At 38.7% G+C, this 18,551-nt stretch overlaps 1 protein-coding gene across 1 annotated transcript in view; it reads right to left on the bottom strand.

The window, feature by feature from the left end:
- The window catches only part of sdccag8 (SHH signaling and ciliogenesis regulator sdccag8), a 346,220-nt gene that overhangs the window by 262,752 nt on the left and 64,917 nt on the right, over nucleotides 1-18,551 (bottom strand). The window contains exons 9-11 of the mRNA XM_043695478.1: nucleotides 15,774-15,912; nucleotides 13,386-13,538; nucleotides 4,024-4,158 (exon numbers count right to left, since the gene is read on the bottom strand). Coding sequence (XP_043551413.1) covers nucleotides 4,024-4,158; nucleotides 13,386-13,538; nucleotides 15,774-15,912 — 427 coding nt within the window. The remainder of the gene's footprint in view (nucleotides 1-4,023; nucleotides 4,159-13,385; nucleotides 13,539-15,773; nucleotides 15,913-18,551) is intronic.

An 18,551-nucleotide genomic window follows, 5' to 3' on the forward strand; every position in this document is an offset into this window, starting at 1 on the left:
GTTGGCAAGAAGGAGACATGTATCTCTCTGGGCCAAAGTGCCCAATTATTTGCTTGTCTCACCATCTTCCTCACAAATGTCAGGGAGGGGAGAATTGTACACAAGTCCACAGCTAAAATACATTGTAAAAGGAACCAGTGGCTCATGTAGAACAAATATGCACAACACAAATAATTACACACGAATCTATGCATTGTAGTTAGTAGATTCCAGTTAATGATTGTTATTTCATACTTAAATAAATATTGCTGTATCAGGCCCATACTCTCCACCAACAGCATGACCAACTACAATTTTGAAAATATTTGCTAAATTTCAATTCCTGGATAAAGGGAATTGCTGGATTAAAAGAACTGCACTATAGCATTTCCATCACCATTCTGGAAGATTAAAGTGCATGAGAACGATCATGGGATACTGTCCATGGATTTGATCAGTAGATAATTGGTCTTTGGAAATTTAAATAAATACAAATGAGCCCGGATGCAATACGCGAAAAAGGTCAAGAATTAGACATACGAGCTAACAGCATTCATTTTTTGAACTGCTGTAAAGCACCTCAAGCAGCCTGTGTCATCGGTAATGTATTGCCCTCTAGTGGTTGTTTATAGATCAAGCACCCAAAATGGATTAAAACAGTTTCAGGGCAAATATTTTCATAATAGAGTCTTTAATATTTTTGTGATATATTTCCAGGTATATTTGTCAGGTAATATAACAAAATTAATAATAAGCATGAAAGCTTTCACTACTGCTAAAAAATGTACACCACAGCAAATGAAGACACGAGGTCATCAATCACTGGCAGCTAAACACTGTGGTTCGTGTTAACTAAAATATTAACGTAGGTCTGTGTAAAAGGCAGTGGGAGTTGGGGTTTCTACACAGCTTAGTACAACAATAATGAATTATTTCTGATGCAGTATTTCTATTTACCTTGCTATGCTGTTTATTGGAGAAATTTGCAAGAATTATCTGAGATATTTATAACTACAAAAATGATTTATGAATTTTGAATTTTCAAATATAAAGAAAGTGCTTCTCATCTTTACATTCAATTTCTTGTTTCTGACACAGTCAACTCTAAAAAGTGGTCAAATCATCAGTGAAAAGAACTCTAACCAATTCCAACTATAACCTGGAGATGTCACAACTATAGGATAAATGATGCATTATTATTCATCCTTCAGGCTTCACAGCATGCTCAGCCACCTCAAGGATGTGGTTACTCAGACAAACAAAGAAGCATCAGTCATGAATGTGGCCCAGAATACACCAAAGACAAAAGGCAAAGCACAGATATCATCAGCAAACACAAAAGAAATCATCTCTGCCCATCATTTCTCAAATGGAAATTGTCAGTTCAAGAGGAAAAATGTGAAGTGCATAATTATAATGTGCTAACTACAAAGCAGGGACAATGAAAATCAAAGGGAGGAGGGGAAAAGTTGTTTGGAGAAGGAATATTTCAAAAGTGATGTAGAATATGTAAAACACAAATTTTTAAAGTTTAGTGACAGTTTTAAAACACTAAGATGCTGTTCTGTTTGATGTTTGAAATGGTGTGGTCAGATGCAATTCAAAATACTTCAGATGGCCAGTTTTATTTTCAGGCATTAAGTGAAAATATGGATATCTTTCGAATTAACAGTATGAGCTGAGTATTTGTAAAGGGGCAGTAAATTTAAGTTTGAAAGTTATGACCTGATATATTAACGTCTTTCTCTTTCTGCCAGACCTAGACCGAATTTTCTGCATTTTCTTGACCTATTAATTATGGAGAATCTGATATCTACAGTAAAACCAATAAATTGTGCAGTTTATGTGAAGTCATAGTTTACTTGCTTAATGCCAAAGGAACCTGGTGTCTTTCTCTCCACCATCATCATTTGCTCTACTCCTCCCCCCAGTTACAGCTAAATGTGTCCAATGGGAACCTTTGCAATTTATATCAGTTTCAAGTCCAAAACTGTGTCACTAGTTTTAAGCTAGCAAACTGACAAAGGTATTAAAATGACTTTATTTCTCCAAGATTAGAGAAAAATTAGACATGTTTCTAATTGCTAAGCAGCAATTCCAGCTGAGGTGAAGACAGGGCTGAGCATGACTATATATAGTTTAATAAGAAATGTGACAGCATAAATTAAAATGTTGAATATTTAATAGAAAACAAAAGAGAATTAATCAGTGTTGCTTGAATTTGAACCAATTTGAACCAAAGACCAACACAGGTTCCAATTTTGTTCTCATCATAGAGTCATAGAGATGTACAGCAAGGAAACAGGCCTTTCCGTCCAACTCACCCATGCTGACTAGATATCCTAGATAAACCTAGCCCCATTTGCCAGATAGCCCTCTAAGCCCCTCCTACTCCTACACCTATCCAGATTCCTTTTAAATGTTGCAATTGTACCAGCCTCCACCACTTCCCTCTGGCAGCTCATTCCATACACTCTGTGTGAAATAGTTGCCCCTTTTAAATCTTTTCCATCTCACCTTAAACCTATGCCCTCTAGTTTTGGAGTGCCTACCTCAAGGAAAAGACCTTGGCTATTCACTCTACCCATGCCCCTCATGATTTTGTATACCTCTATAAGGTCACCCCTCAGCTCTGACGCTCCAGAGAAGATAGCCCCAGCCTATTCAGCCTCTCCCTACTGCTCAAACTGTCCAACCCTGGCAACATCCTTGTAAATCTTTTCCGAACTCTTTCATGTTTCGCAACATCCTTCCTATAGCAGGGAGACTAGACTTGCACACAGTATTCCAAAAGTAGCCTCACCATTTCTCAAATTATTTGTACCAAGAGCACAAAAGTTAGCAAAATGAACAGACAGAATGGCAGATGCAATTTAATTAAAAATGAAGCGCAACATAATAAAATTTGGGAGAATAAACTAAAAATGATAAGATTAGGGGGGCTCCAATAGTAATGTAGTAGTGTCCTTGCCTATGTACCAGAAGAAATGGGTTCATGACCTACCTGTCACAGAAGGTTGTCTGAACAGGTTGATTGAAAAATATATTTTGTGGTGGAGTCTGAAGTGTCCGTACCTCTAAACCAGAAGGCCCAGGTTCAAGTCCCACCTGCTCTAGATGTACCTCTGTATTCATTCACCAGATGAGAGAGAGCATTGATGGCTACGCCAGCACTTATTGCCCATCCCTAATTGCCCAGAGGGCAGTTAAGAATCAACCACATTGCTGGAATCATATGTAGGCCAGACCAGATAAGGACGGCTGTTTACTTACCTAAAAGGACGTTAGTGAACCAGACTGGTTTTTCTTACTATCAGCAATTGATCATCATTAGACTCTTAATTCCAGATTTTTGTTTTAAAATAACATACCCTAACAAGTGCATTAGAACATATCTATAGTTAGGTAATGTAATAAAGGAAGTAAAATCGAATTTTAGATTTTATAAAGGGATCATTGAATACAGAATTTGAAAAAGTAATGAGCATTTAATCAAAACACAGATCAGGCTAATACTGTGCACTATTTTGGGACACCTGGTTATATTTAGCTGCTTTCCCAGTTCCTTTGTATTCTTATCTTCAGCTTTCTAAAATTAAATATTTATTTTTCTCCACATCATGGTGTGCATTTTCTTACTACAGATTACTGATGGACTAAAAATCACCAATAGCAGCATGATCCAAAATCTGCCATTTGACCGAAAGGTGTGCACCATCTGATTTCAATGGGAGGGCAAAGGGAAACACATAAACCAGCATTAACTCAATCCAAAACATGAAATAGATCATTTGGAAGTAGATTCTTTATGAGAATGCCTATCAAGTAAAATAAATATTGGATATGATACTTGCCTGATGATAAATAGCAGCTAATACAATTAACTCGTTTGCATTCTATTTGCTTGATGACTATTTTTCCTTGAGAACTAAAGGAATGACCCACAATTTCCATAGCATCAATTTATGTATGGGGCAGGCACATTATTCACAGTCTAACATTATAAGATTTTGTGCCTAGTTTGGATCATTGTTGATTCTGTACCTTATTGATCTCCATCTCATGATTTATTAGCTTGTTCTGAGCTTCTTCCAATTGATTACACGCTGAATCCCTTTCTCTCACCAGCCTCTGCAACTGACCTTCAAGACAAGCAACATTTTCTGACAAACAGGTCACCTGTAAATAAACAGAATATCATGAATTTTAAACAAAAATGGAAAGGTTGGAAATACTCAGCAGTCTAGCTTCAGTTATGCAGAAAGAAAATTGTTTCATCAGACACCAAAGAATATGATAGGTGGTTAATTATACTTCCCAATAACCATGAGAAGTCAATAGGAATACTACTAAAAAGAACTTAAATTCTGTATATAGTAAAAACACCCCAAGACATTTTACTGGACCATTGAAAAAACACTTAGGACTGAACCACATGAATAGATATTAGAGTCGGTGACAAAAAGTCTCAACAAAGAGATAGGTTTTAAGGAATATCTTAAGTGATGTGAATGATTTTACTGTAACAAGTATTTGTGAAAATACAGTGAAAAGTGTTTTTTGTCGCCACAATCTGGGGCCATTTTGGATTGCAAAATGAATAAAAAGAAATCGCTTAAATTGAGCTTCATCTTCTGTTCAAATTGACAGAAAAGCAAACCAAAACATAGAATAAAAAAGCAGAAAAATAAAGAATTGATGTTCCACTTTACAGTCCTTCTTGTCAAGCACGGCTTTGGGTTTTCTTAAGGTCTCTGGGATCTCTGTAAGGTGTTCTGGTCTCCGGGTCGAAATGAATCCCCATTCCAAGTCTAGCTGATGCCCCAGATGAGGGGTTAAGAGATCAGGAATGGAGTTGCAGAGCTTAGGGCAGAGGTTCCCAAACTGCAATTGTAACCCTTCTGCAGGACTTTGGGATTGAGAGTTCCAAAGCAGCAATGGCAGCCACAGAACTCAGACTAAGTTTTCACTGCTGCAAAGCAACTTTAAATGTTTGTGTTAATTTTATATTGATGGATCAGGATTAATTATTTGGCCCAATTATTGCTACAAACAAAGCCTGCTAAGAGGTGTTTCATTACTTTTTGGGGATAAATCCAATAGTTTACATTGCTCCCCAAAACCCTGGTCAGCCACCTTGCCCCAGGCAACAACTGTCCTCCTGTAACCAAAAGAGAAAATGCTGGAAAATCTCAGCAGGTCTGGCAGCATCTGTAAGGAGAGATAAGAGCTGACGTTTCGAGTCTAACTGACCCTTTGTCAAAGCTGTCCTCCTGTAACAGAAAACAACTGTTGCCCTTGCAATTTTTACTGAGTTCACAGGAAGTTCAAGGCATTAAAATGGAGCCACATTGGGAAACTGTTTGGACAGCACTGCCCAAAAGTCTTGATAACTGAATGCGTGGTCATGGTAATGGTGGAATTATTAAAATGGGCATACTCAAAAGGTCAGTGCAGCATAGATGTTTTAACAAATACAGAACATAGAACATAGAACAGTACAACACAGGACAGGCCTTTTGGCTCATGATGTTGTGCCAATCATTTATCTTAATCTAAGATCAACCTAACCTACATACCCCTCAATTTACTGCCATCCATGTCCTTGTCCAGCAGTCGCTTAAATGTCCCTAATGTCTCCCTTATTGATCTCCATCTCATGATTTATTAGCTTGTTCTGAGCTTCTTCCAATTGATTACACGCTGAATCCCTTTCTCTCACCAGCCTCTGCAACTGACCTTCAAGACAAGCAACATTTTCTGACAAACAGGTCACCTGTAAATAAACAGAATATCATGAATTTTAAACAAAAATGGAAAGGTTGGAAATACTCAGCAGTCTAGCTTCAGTTATGCAGAAAGAAAATTGTTTCATCAGACACCAAAGAATATGATAGGTGGTTAATTATACTTCCCAATAACCATGAGAAGTCAATAGGAATACTACTAAAAAGAACTTAAATTCTGTATATAGTAAAAACACCCCAAGACATTTTACTGGACCATTGAAAAAACACTTAGGACTGAACCACATGAATAGATATTAGAGTCGGTGACAAAAAGTCTCAACAAAGAGATAGGTTTTAAGGAATATCTTAAGTGATGTGAATGATTTTACTGTAACAAGTATTTGTGAAAATACAGTGAAAAGTGTTTTTTGTCGCCACAATCTGGGGCCATTTTGGATTGCAAAATGAATAAAAAGAAATCGCTTAAATTGAGCTTCATCTTCTGTTCAAATTGACAGAAAAGCAAACCAAAACATAGAATAAAAAAGCAGAAAAATAAAGAATTGATGTTCCACTTTACAGTCCTTCTTGTCAAGCACGGCTTTGGGTTTTCTTAAGGTCTCTGGGATCTCTGTAAGGTGTTCTGGTCTCCGGGTCGAAATGAATCCCCATTCCAAGTCTAGCTGATGCCCCAGATGAGGGGTTAAGAGATCAGGAATGGAGTTGCAGAGCTTAGGGCAGAGGTTCCCAAACTGCAATTGTAACCCTTCTGCAGGACTTTGGGATTGAGAGTTCCAAAGCAGCAATGGCAGCCACAGAACTCAGACTAAGTTTTCACTGCTGCAAAGCAACTTTAAATGTTTGTGTTAATTTTATATTGATGGATCAGGATTAATTATTTGGCCCAATTATTGCTACAAACAAAGCCTGCTAAGAGGTGTTTCATTACTTTTTGGGGATAAATCCAATAGTTTACATTGCTCCCCAATACCCTGGTCAGCCACCTTGCCCCAGGCAACAACTGTCCTCCTGTAACCAAAAGAGAAAATGCTGGAAAATCTCAGCAGGTCTGGCAGCATCTGTAAGGAGAGATAAGAGCTGACGTTTCGAGTCTAACTGACCCTTTGTCAAAGCTGTCCTCCTGTAACAGAAAACAACTGTTGCCCTTGCAATTTTTACTGAGTTCACAGGAAGTTCAAGGCATTAAAATGGAGCCACATTGGGAAACTGTTTGGACAGCACTGCCCAAAAGTCTTGATAACTGAATGCGTGGTCATGGTAATGGTGGAATTATTAAAATGGGCATACTCAAAAGGTCAGTGCAGCATAGATGTTTTAACAAATACAGAACATAGAACATAGAACAGTACAACACAGGACAGGCCTTTTGGCTCATGATGTTGTGCCAATCATTTATCTTAATCTAAGATCAACCTAACCTACATACCCCTCAATTTACTGCCATCCATGTCCTTGTCCAGCAGTCGCTTAAATGTCCCTAATGTCTCAGAGTCTACTATCACCGTTGGCAGTGCATTTCACGCACCCATCACTTTCTGCGTAAAGAACCTACTGCTGACACCTTCCCATACCTTCCTCCAATCACCTTAAAATGATGACCCCGTGTGACAGCCATTTCTTCCCTGGGGAAAATTCTCTGGTTATCTACTCTATCTATGCCTCTCATTTCCTTGTACACATCTATCAAGTCACCTCTCTTCCTTCTTCTCTCCAGTGTGAAAAACCCGAGTTCACTCAACCTCTCTTCATAAGACGTGCTCACCGATCCAGGCAGCGTCCTGGCAAATCTCCTCTGTCCCTCTTTAAAGTATCTACACCTTTCCTATAATGAGACGACCAGAACTGGACACAATATTCTAAGTGTGGTCTAACCAGGATTTTATAGAGCTGCAGCAAAACCTCGCGGCACTTAAACTCAATCCCCCTGTTAATGAAAGCCAAAATACCCTATGTCTTCTTAATAACCCTATCAACTTAGGTGGCAACTTTGAGGGATCTATGTACGTGGAACCCAAGGTCCTTCTGTTCCTCCACACTGCCAAGAATCCTACCTTTAATCCTGTATTCAGCATTCAAATTCGACCTTCCAAACTGAATGACTTCACACTTTTCCAGGTTACTTATCAGCCCAGTTCTGCATCCTGTCAATGTCCCATTGCAACCTCCAACAGCCCTCCATACTGTCCACAACTCCATCAACCTTTGTGTCATTGGCAAACTTACTAACCCACCCTTCCTCATTCAAGTCATTTATGAAAACCACAAAGACCTGCCCCTCACAAAGCCATGCTGACTATCTTTAATCAAACTTGGTTTTTCCAAATAGTCATAAATCCGATCTCTCAGAATCCTTTCCAGTACCTTGCTTACCACAAACATAAGACTGACTGGTCTCCTAATCCCTTTCTTGAACAGAGGGCAACATTTGCCTCCCTCAAATCATCCAGTATTTCTCCCGTGGAGAGTGAGGATGCAAAGATCATTGCCAGAGGCCCAGCAATCTCGTTCCTCACTTTCCGTAGTAACCTTGGATATATTTAGTCTGGCCCTGGGGACGTATCTATCTTGATGCTTCCAACATATCCACTTTCTTAATGTCAATCTGTTCAAGCCTACTAACATGGTTCATGGTGTTCTCACAATCAACAAAGTCCCTCTCTATAGTGAATACTGAAGCAAAAAAACTCATTTACGGCATCCCCTACCTCTTCAAACTCCAGGCACAAGTTCTCTCCAATATTCCTGATAGGCCCTATCATCTCTTTGATCATTCTCTTGTTCCTCACTTACGTGTAGAATGCCTTTGGACTTTCTCTTATCCCTCCCACCAAAACTTTATCGTGCCCCCCCCCCCTACCCCCAGCTCTCCTCATTCCATTTTTGAGTTCTTTCCTAGCTACCCTGTAATCCTTTAAAGCTAAGCCAGATCCTTGCTACTCCAACCTTAAATAAGCTTGCTTCTTCCTCTTGACGAGAAGTTTTTCTTCTCTTGTCATCCAAGGTTCTTTCACCTTATCATTCCTTGCCTGGCTTAGTGGGACGAAGTTATCCAACACTCGCAACAAGTGCTCCTTAAACAGCTTCCACATTTCTGTTGTGCATTTCCGGTAGAAAAATTGTTCCCAATTCATATTCCACAGCTTCTAAAAGCAGTATAATTTCCCCTCCCCCAATTAAATACCTCCCCAATACTGTTCCTATCCCTCTCCTTGGCTATGGTAAAGGTGAGGCAGTTGTGGTTGTAAGAGTTATAAGACTGGAGGAGAGGAGAGTTTGGGAGAGACAAGATCAGCATTATTTAGAAACAAAGATGAGAATTTTAAAATCAAGATTGCCAATATAAGTCAACAAGGATAGGTATGAAGAGTATATGTTTTTTAGCCAGGTTATGTTGGAAGTGTCAAATCTAGAGGTAACAAAGGGAAGGATCAAAGTTCACTAAATTAGCTGAGGCATAAACAGAGTCAGTTGATGTTCAAGTGGCTGAAATGTGCCATCTTAGAGATGGAGTGGATATTTGCTCATTTCAGGGTCAAATATAACACCAAGATTGTGAACTCTCTGATGTTGCATCAGACAGTTGTCAGGAGAGAGATGGACTTGGTGTCAAGGGAATGGAATTTGTAGCTGCAACATAAACCATGACTCTGGTCTTCCCAATGTTTATTGGGGAAGTATGGGGTCCTTTAGTACTGAAATGTTGAACAAGCAGTCTTTGTTAAGCTCATAATCACATTGCTTAATATCTGCACGCCATATGCATGCATACTATATTCATGTTACATGTTTGTTGCAACAATAATGAGATAAGAAGCAGTGTTTGTGTTTTTTTTAAAACTCTAATCTTGACTCAAAGTAAATTCACATCTATTATGATGCATAAGCCAATAACCTGCAGAATAAGGATTAGCATGGTCATTTTTCTCTGGGTTTTGCTTTAGCTATCAAGGATTTTTTTGAAGTGGTAATTATTTCACCAAAACTATTCTAAGTAGCTAGTGGTGCTAGTGATTCAAGACTGATGTAGACTAGACAGAAGAACAAAACTGCATTAAAATCTATTGAACCACTCTTCAATACACACAAGCTATTTCTGTAACTACATCCTTGGAAATGTCTAGACAGAGTGAAAATGCCCAAAATGCCAAGTCTCTATGCCCCTCAAAATATGTTACAAACACTTTTTCTTGCTTTCCAGGAAGAAATAAGCATAATTATTTAATACCTACCTTTATTTGCTTCTTTTCTAAATATTTGTCGGATGCCACCCAAAGACCAAACTAATTTAGCCTGTATAAGTCAAAAATTACTTGTACTCTCAAATAATCCTGTAAAGTTTGTGAAGCATGACCTCCTGCTTTGAAAATAAAATGACTATTTGAGACGTTGTCAAATTTTGATGAAAAATTACATTTCTTTCCTCCTTTTAGGGATATTCACTCAGCTTCATCAATTAAAAATGTAAGTAGAACAATTATAATCTGTTCATGAATATCATTGACAGAAACAAAAATAAACATCCTATCTTCAACTTTATTAGAAGCAAAGCTGAGTTTGAAACACAATCAAATCCATAACATGAAATACTATAACAGTCGGAAAACACTCAGCCCTAAAAGCTGTCTACCTGGGGAGCCCTGACTACTTCTCTTCCTCTAGTAAATACTACAGTGATATAATTATTCTACAGACATGATCTACCATTATACATCCCCTGGGTAAAAAAGAAGAACCAAACTAAGGGGAGATTCCTGCTGTGAACTCTCCAGCAACTTGCTCATACATCAATAGCAATCAAAAGCTGGCAAGCAGCCCTGCAGACAATTAGAGCCAGATTTATGGCATTACAAATAGAACAGGGAGAAGGAAAGTCAGAACTCTTGATTGAATTGACTAGATTGCCCTGTAGAGTTGGCAAACAAAAATCTTTTTTAAGTGATTACTTGTGGGAAGACAGCAGTAATGATACCCCCAATGATTCAGTGATCACATTGGATCATCAGTCAAGGTAGGAAGATTTGGCAAAGTGGAATAGGCAGACAGGGACAATATTTTGAATACAGTCCAAGGTGTGGGCAGCTCAAAAGTTGGACCATTTGGAATTTATGGAAGATGGTGATCAGGAGGCCAGCAGGAAGTGCATTGGAGAAATATATTTTAGAATAACAATGTATGATTTATGCTTTAAGTGTTTAATCCAAAGGGTAAATAAGATGGCTTTGGTATTCAAGAATAAAAGCTTGTGAACTACATGATGTTCTCTTTGGTGAAGAATATCCAAGGGGCAGAACTAAAGGCGTGATTATTTTGAGTGAAACATTAACCATTATCCACATATCTCAAAGCCATGATATTGGCATAACATTCTTAAGAATTCTTAAGAGTAAAACATTTCAATTGTTGATTTATTTGAGGAAGTATTTAATTTGAAATTTGCCTTGTAGCTGAACAAAAAAGCTTATCTAGGCCACTAAAACGATAAATGTCTTATTTCTCCAGCAAATAGCTACAAAAGACATTCATAACTTATTTCAGAGGATCAATTGGATATCAACAAAGTAACATAAAAGTTGGAAGTTAGTCAATAAAGAGTTTGGAATAAATTCTTTGAAAGCTACACCAATAATTTCACATTACATGTGTAATGTGCAAAGTAAATGCACACTTATTTCATGCATCTTGTATGAAATTGTTATTTTGCTCCAGAACCTTTACTAAATTATTCAGTATACAATAGGTACATTAAGGTTTTTAAACTAGTTTGAGATTGCAATGATTATTAAAACCTGTACAAATTTACATTCAAGCCAGCAATACAATTCATTTAGAAGTGAGAGAGGACAAGTAACTGTAATACAGTTATAAATTTTCACAGCCCCGAAAGGTAAATTGTTTCGAGCCTAAAGCTTGCATTTCTTGGTCAATAATTCCTTTTAAAGAAATTGTCTCAAAATAAACTTACAATCAATAGGATAGAACTTGGCCCATAAGCTTTCAATTGCATCAGTTCACACCGTGCTAATATTACATGGAGGCAGTGGCCCAACCCAGCAGCTCTAAAGTCAGGGCAAGTCCTACACTATCAAATCTGGAAGGCTTTACCATATTGTTGCCAGCTAGTTAGTTGTCTAAAGTCACAGCTTCCACCCACATGTAACAGGATGCTCTATCTCCAGATGGCAACTACTGGGGCTGCAGTCAATCCATCAGCAGAAGCTTTGCTGGTAGGTCAAATTTGAGCTAAATGGGGCAGCCATGCTGGGGTCACTCAAGGAGGTCCTGGCCTGGGAGATGGGACAGATAAAGCAGTGACTGAGTTGTTTCTCTAGATTGTCTGTGTCTGTGTATTCTTTCCAGTAGGAGTGAGGAGTCTGTCCACTGGAAGTAGGGTGCCCAGGCAGGAACGGCACACTTACGAACTAAGACATGCCTTCAGAAGATAAAGGGATCCATTGCCACTCATGAAATACCTGTGGTGATGGGAAGAAGTCTTAAGTTGCCATTAATTGGAATGCACAGGCATATTTCCTTTTGGTAAATAACCCTGAATTTAGTTTGATCTAAATGGAATTACTTCACATTAGGACAAAAATACACCAACCCCACTGGTATGACTAGTGACAGTGACAGTAAGTCCATTAGTCCACTCTACCTTGAGTGATTATTTTTTCTTCCAGGCGGAGGTGCTTTGCTATGGTAAGTGATTTTCACTTCACATTTAGCATCTTCCTTCAGGTAATATAGGGGCAGAAAAAAGCATTTGTCTTATCTTCCCTCTCTCTCAGAATATCACAATATGAAAGTGGTACACAAGGGCATAAAAATGCAAGTTTTACTTCATGGGATCAGTGACTTTTCAGGACATTATATTGTGAATGGAAAAATATGGCGGAATTAAATATTTCTGAAACAGAGAGAGATAGTACAGAATCCATTATATTAATTCAAAAGATAGGTGAAATAATGAACACCAGTTTGAGAACAGGTCAAGTTCTCATCATGTGGACGTACTGGTGTTGGATTGGGGTGGATAAAGTAAAAAAATTACACAACACTGGATTATAGTCCAACAAGTTTATTTGAAATCACGAGCTTATGGAACCTCGCTCCTTCTTCAAGTAGCAAAGTTGTCAAGCCTTACCAAAATCAACAGGAAGTCAATAAGCTTGAGAAAAAAAATGCCCCTTTTCTTAATAAGGTTAAATCTGTAATTTGGTTAGGAAACATAATGCATTTTCCAATATCGATCATACAACAATGGATCATATTGTTTCAAAGCTGCAGGAGTTGTTGCAACAAAATTAGATTTGTCCATTCTTCAACACAGCTATTTTTTGCTCAACTGTTAAATGTACTATCAAAATTGCTTCACAGAACTGAGTTTCATCTTACCATTCACCATCCCCACCTATTGGTCATGACACAAACAACATCAGTAATATTTCAACTGATAATTGATTTTCTATCATCTCGCAGCTTCAACTTTTAATATGAGATACATGGTTAAATTTTATGTTTGAATGACTATCCAGTTTTTTTAAAACGTGGTTAAAAATATTAATTCCATTTCACTATCATTGTATGAAGCACTATCATTGTATATTGAGCAAGCAGTAATTTTTTAACAAGTAAAACAGCAACATTCTCTGTTTTTACCTTTGATGCCAATGCCTCTCGTTCTTTCCTCATTTCTTCATGCACAGCTTTCTTGGCAATTGCAATCTTTTCTTGCTGAGAAGCTAACTCCCTTTCTAGCCGTTCTTTCTGACGCAACATTTCATTCTTCAGCTGCTCACAATGGACCAGAGCCTAGGGAAAAGGAAAATCAAACTGTCCTTTGAAACTAAACAGAACAAGACAGGCTGTTTCATTGTACGTAGGTTTAGAAATGGAGCCAGATCATAGTTTCATGTGAGGTCCATCTGAAAAACTGGGTTAAAGTTCCCAAACACTACAGAAAAGTTTTTAGTTAAATTACAGCAATATTGCAATATTGAAATGGGTACAGTAATGTAATCCAAAGGAAAAAAGTATTATGTTTTTGTAGTGTGAAATAATAGTGCGTTAGCACAAAATGGTACTGCTGTTCACAATAAGAACAGTTTCCTGAACATTGTAAGATGTCCTAAGGCATTTGTTAAAGCGGTAGATTTGAAGGAGTGTCTTACAGGAGGAAAATGAGGTAGCATCATCGAAATTATGTTTTTCCTTTCTCCACACAAGTCTCCTTGTCTACAGAAAACATTTCTGTTTTTTTCTTGAGCCTTTCAGTATTCCTGCTTTTTGAACAACTGAATTATGGATGCTGCTTCAACGATGGATTGTGCCAACAAAATAAAAACTCAATGTTCCTACCAACTGCTCTGAAAGTAAGCTTTTCAAATATCTACCTGAATGTTGAGGTCCCTCTGAATGGTGTTGGTTTCTTGCTGGCTCGTGAAACTGTGAAATTACAGTATCACTCTTTACTTTTGTTGTGATACCAGCTGATGGTGATTCTCTACAAATCAGATTCCACAGTGAAATAAAACAAAGACCTGCAGATGCTTGAAATCTGAAACCAAAACAAAACTTTCTGGAGAAACTCAGTAAGTCTGGCAGCATCTGTGAAGACAAAACATAGTTAAAATATTGAGTTCAGAGACCCTCCTTCAGAAGCCAAGGTCTCAACTTGAAATGTTAATGCTGTTTCCACTTCACAAATGCTGCCAGACTTGCTGAGTTTCTCCAGCAATTTCTGTTTTTGTTTGTTACAGGAGAAAAATGTGATGATTTGTTGTCAAGTCGATGGGTTATTTTTTAAAAATATCTGCAATACGAGGGGCCTGTAGTTCCCAAATACTTTCTCCTCAGAAGAAAATTAATGTACTAGAGCTTTTACAAAAGGAAGAAATTAAAGTAATATTTTAAAAACATTTTTGTTTTCTATTTAATGGAAAGAATATCATTTTACTAAAATGAAACATATAATAATATTATATATGCAGATATATATTTGCTCTAAACTTCCACTTCCTCTTTCTGACAGTGGATATTTTTATGCTGATTCAAATGAGGACTTTAGCCCTGATAATGTTTCCTCTTTATACAGTATTTAGCAGCCAAACAAAGTACAATGCTCCACATGAATTCACCAAAACTTCACAGAAAACAATGTCCAAACTCAGGACAACATTCATCTAGAAGGACAAAGGAGTATTACCACCTACAAGTTCCTCTCCAAGCCACTCACCATCTCGGCTTGAAAATAAATCACCATTCCTTTACTATCACTGGTTCAAAATCCTGCAATTCCCACGCAAACAGTCTACCCACATCAAATGGACTGCAGCAATTCAAGGCAGCAGCTCACCACAGCTTCTTAAAGGATGGTCAAAAAATGCTGGCTCATCCAACAATGCCCACATCCCAATACTGTCAACATTGTAATGTATGAAATGAGGCAGTCAATGTGCATATATCAGGAGCCCACAGACAGCAATTTAAAAGTTATCAAGTCATCTTTAATGTTTTGTTGAGTCAGAGACTGTGAAAGGCCCTATATATGTACATGGGCGGCACAGGCCTCACAGCGCCAGAGACCTGGGTCCAATTCCTGCCTCAGGGAACTGCCTGTGTGGAGTTTGCACATTCTCCCCGTGTCAGCTTGGGTTTCCTCCGGGTGCTCCGGTTTCCTCCCACAGTCCAAAAATGTGCAGGTTAGGTGAATTGGCCATGCTAAATTGCCCATAGTGTTAGGTGAAGGAGTAAATGTAGGGGAATTGGTCTGGATGGGTTGCTCTTCGGAAGGTCGGTGTGGACTTGTTGGGCTGAAGGGCCTGTTTCCACGCTGTAAGTAATCTAATTATTTCATGATTTCTTTGCACTTCTCGCGACACACACAAATCAGGTACAACAATTCTGATGAAAGGTCAATGAGCCGAAATGTTTACTCTGTTTCTCATTTCAGACGCTGCCACATCTAGTGCATATTTCCAACATTTTTAATTTTAGAACAATGGAATTTGTATCTATTGAATCGTGCCGACTTTATCTGCTTAATACCTGTATTTTTTCCAAATTGGCTTCTTCTGCTACTTCCGTAGCTTGTTTCACTTGCCGACATACAGAGTCTTCCCTGGCCTGCATTTCATTTATATTGCTTCGCAAAGTTGCCACCATATTCATCAAGTCATCTCGCTCTCTACAATATGAAAACAAATGATTTCCTTATTAGGGAGTCATTTTAACTCATGATAGATCTGTTAAAACGAAGAAAAGTGTGCTCAGAGACATTTTCACAATTCAGAGTCAAATTAATTTTCAAAAATTAAAAGCAGTAGTAAATGCCTCTCCTTGAAGCCGGAGTTCCCCCTCCTTCTTGAAAATAAGTCAGTGAAAAACAAAGTGTTTCCATGCTCATTAGTGATAACTTTTAAAGCCCTACCATATATTTTTGCCATCTTACAATATCCTTTGTCTTGACATATTTCATTCACTCTTAAAAACAATTTTTCAGGGATTACCTGATCTCAGTAATAAAATGCAATCATTAAGGTATTAACATCAATTGTACCAAACAACAATCATAAATTGACATCCCAAGTGATTATCAGCTGATATCACTGTATTGAATGTAATATCACAGCAATCAAACAGCTGCAGGTTACCATCATTTGATTTCCTTCAGTGCATTTGGCCAACCAAAATGGAAAAGTAAGGATTAGACCTAATTCGTTTTTAGCTAAGTGCATCAATTTTATTGAGTGATTCTTGCTGCATGGCTCAGCAAGATTCCTCACTATATCTTACCAAATGAGTCTCATTAATGATCAACTCACCCCATAGCGTTCCTCATGTCTGATCCTATTCCCATTATCCCACACACTGTTCCCAAAGTAACTCACCAATCACCAGATATCTGTCAAAAGAACAGCATCTTTTGCACCCATGCCATCTCTATTGTACACCCAGGAAAACATTGGCAATGTGATACATAATGGCACAGGAGCCACAAAGCCATACTGCTCATGGCATGTAATTGACATAGCTAACACTCCCTCACACATATAATACCATTCTCTCATCCTTGTCTCTGTTATAAAGTAGGAGAAAGTGAGGTCTGCAGATGCTGGAGATCAGAGCTGAAAATGTGTTGCTGGAAAAGGGCAGCAGGTCAGGCAGCATCCAGGGAACAGGAGAATCGACGTTTCGAGCATAAGCCCGAAGAAGGGCTTATGCCCAAAACGTTGATTCTCCTGTTCCCTGGATGCTGCCTGACCTGCTGCGCTTTTCCAGCAACACATTTTCAGCTCTGTTATAAAGTATCAGGCCATACAGTTGCCTTGTACATGGCTACATTCCAACTAATCACCCTCTAAGTCATTGCCACTCTGTCTCAAATGATCACTGTTGACACACTTTTGGTCATTATCCAGTCGAGGAACATCATGTACATGCAAGCAAACAAACATGAACTATTATTCAAAACCACCAAAAACAAACACAAGCTAAAATAGAGGCTGCAGGTTGCCTCACAAAGAATTCAAAATGCTGGCATTATAACCAATAACCAGTCTACAGTCCATGATGATCTGGTGTACCCAGCTCCCATCTACTGCAGCCATGTGACAATCAGGTCCTTGTAGCACTTAAGCCAGCCAAGATCAGTCATAGAAAGGAAAGCTTCCTTGCCCCACTGTCCTTGTCCTCCTCCTCAGCATCTAGCACATTATCTTAGTTGCAGCTGCACATGTGCAAAGCACAGCAAACCAAGATAATCCAACACGCTGTATAGACTCTACTGGAGGAACCCTGCTCCATGCCACAATCATCTGTTCCGCTACAGCCATGGTCGAAACATAGGCAGTATTGTACCCGTGCTTTGCATCAGTCAAGGGGATATGCAACAGCATCACAAGCCTGGTTGCAGTGGGTATCCCTCATCTCCCAGTGACCATACTTGTCAAGCACCTGTATCCTCTAATGCAACAGGTACATGTGAGTGCTTCAGAATGTAAGATTAGTGGCAGGGCAGCAAGCATACACCTACAGGAAGTGGTAACAGTGATCATAGATCATTTGAACATCAGTTGAATGAAACCCTACTTTATTGATGAATTCCTCAGCATTGTGATATGGCTCTCTTGGTGTCACATTTGTGCAGGCGATGGCTCGCTGTATCTGTGGGAAGACACCTATGTTCCCAAATTCTGCAGCACTGACCTGGTTATTGTGAAACAAGATGAACCGGTATGATCTTGCACAAATGACATTGGTCAATGTCCCAATGCATGATGAAGAGATCCTACACAGGTCACCTGTCACTCCTTAGAAGAAGGTGAAAGTGAGGACTGCAGATGCTTGAGATCAGAGTCAAGATTAGAATGGTGCTGGAAAAACACAGATCAGGCAGCATCCAAGGAGCAGGAAAATTGACGTTTCAGGCAGGAGCTCTTCATCAGGAAGCAGCCCCTAGACATGATTGACCAGACCCATGCCTGCTATGTTAATAGCTCGCCAACTGCTCACTTCCTGTCTGCAGTCAGATATATCCTCTGATTGTGAATGGCGTAAACAGATGACTGGCAAATGGAGCGAGTCGGCCAGCATATCTGAAACAGGGATGATTGTTAGACTGGGGACAGGTGCAGATAGTCAGCAGCTTGCAAGCCCATTCAGTCCACGTGTAGAAGCCCCCTGCACTGATCTACTGCAGGTCTTTTATAGAAAGACTGTAATGTTTACGTTTTTCACTTTATTTCTTATTTTTCTAATTTATATACATAACTGTAAGGTAATTTATTTTTTTTCCCTTACTTCTCTATTTTCTATCTAAGACTT

This window comes from Chiloscyllium plagiosum, chromosome 9, assembly GCF_004010195.1.
Source record: "Chiloscyllium plagiosum isolate BGI_BamShark_2017 chromosome 9, ASM401019v2, whole genome shotgun sequence".
In the NCBI taxonomy this organism is placed as follows: domain Eukaryota; kingdom Metazoa; phylum Chordata; class Chondrichthyes; order Orectolobiformes; family Hemiscylliidae; genus Chiloscyllium; species Chiloscyllium plagiosum.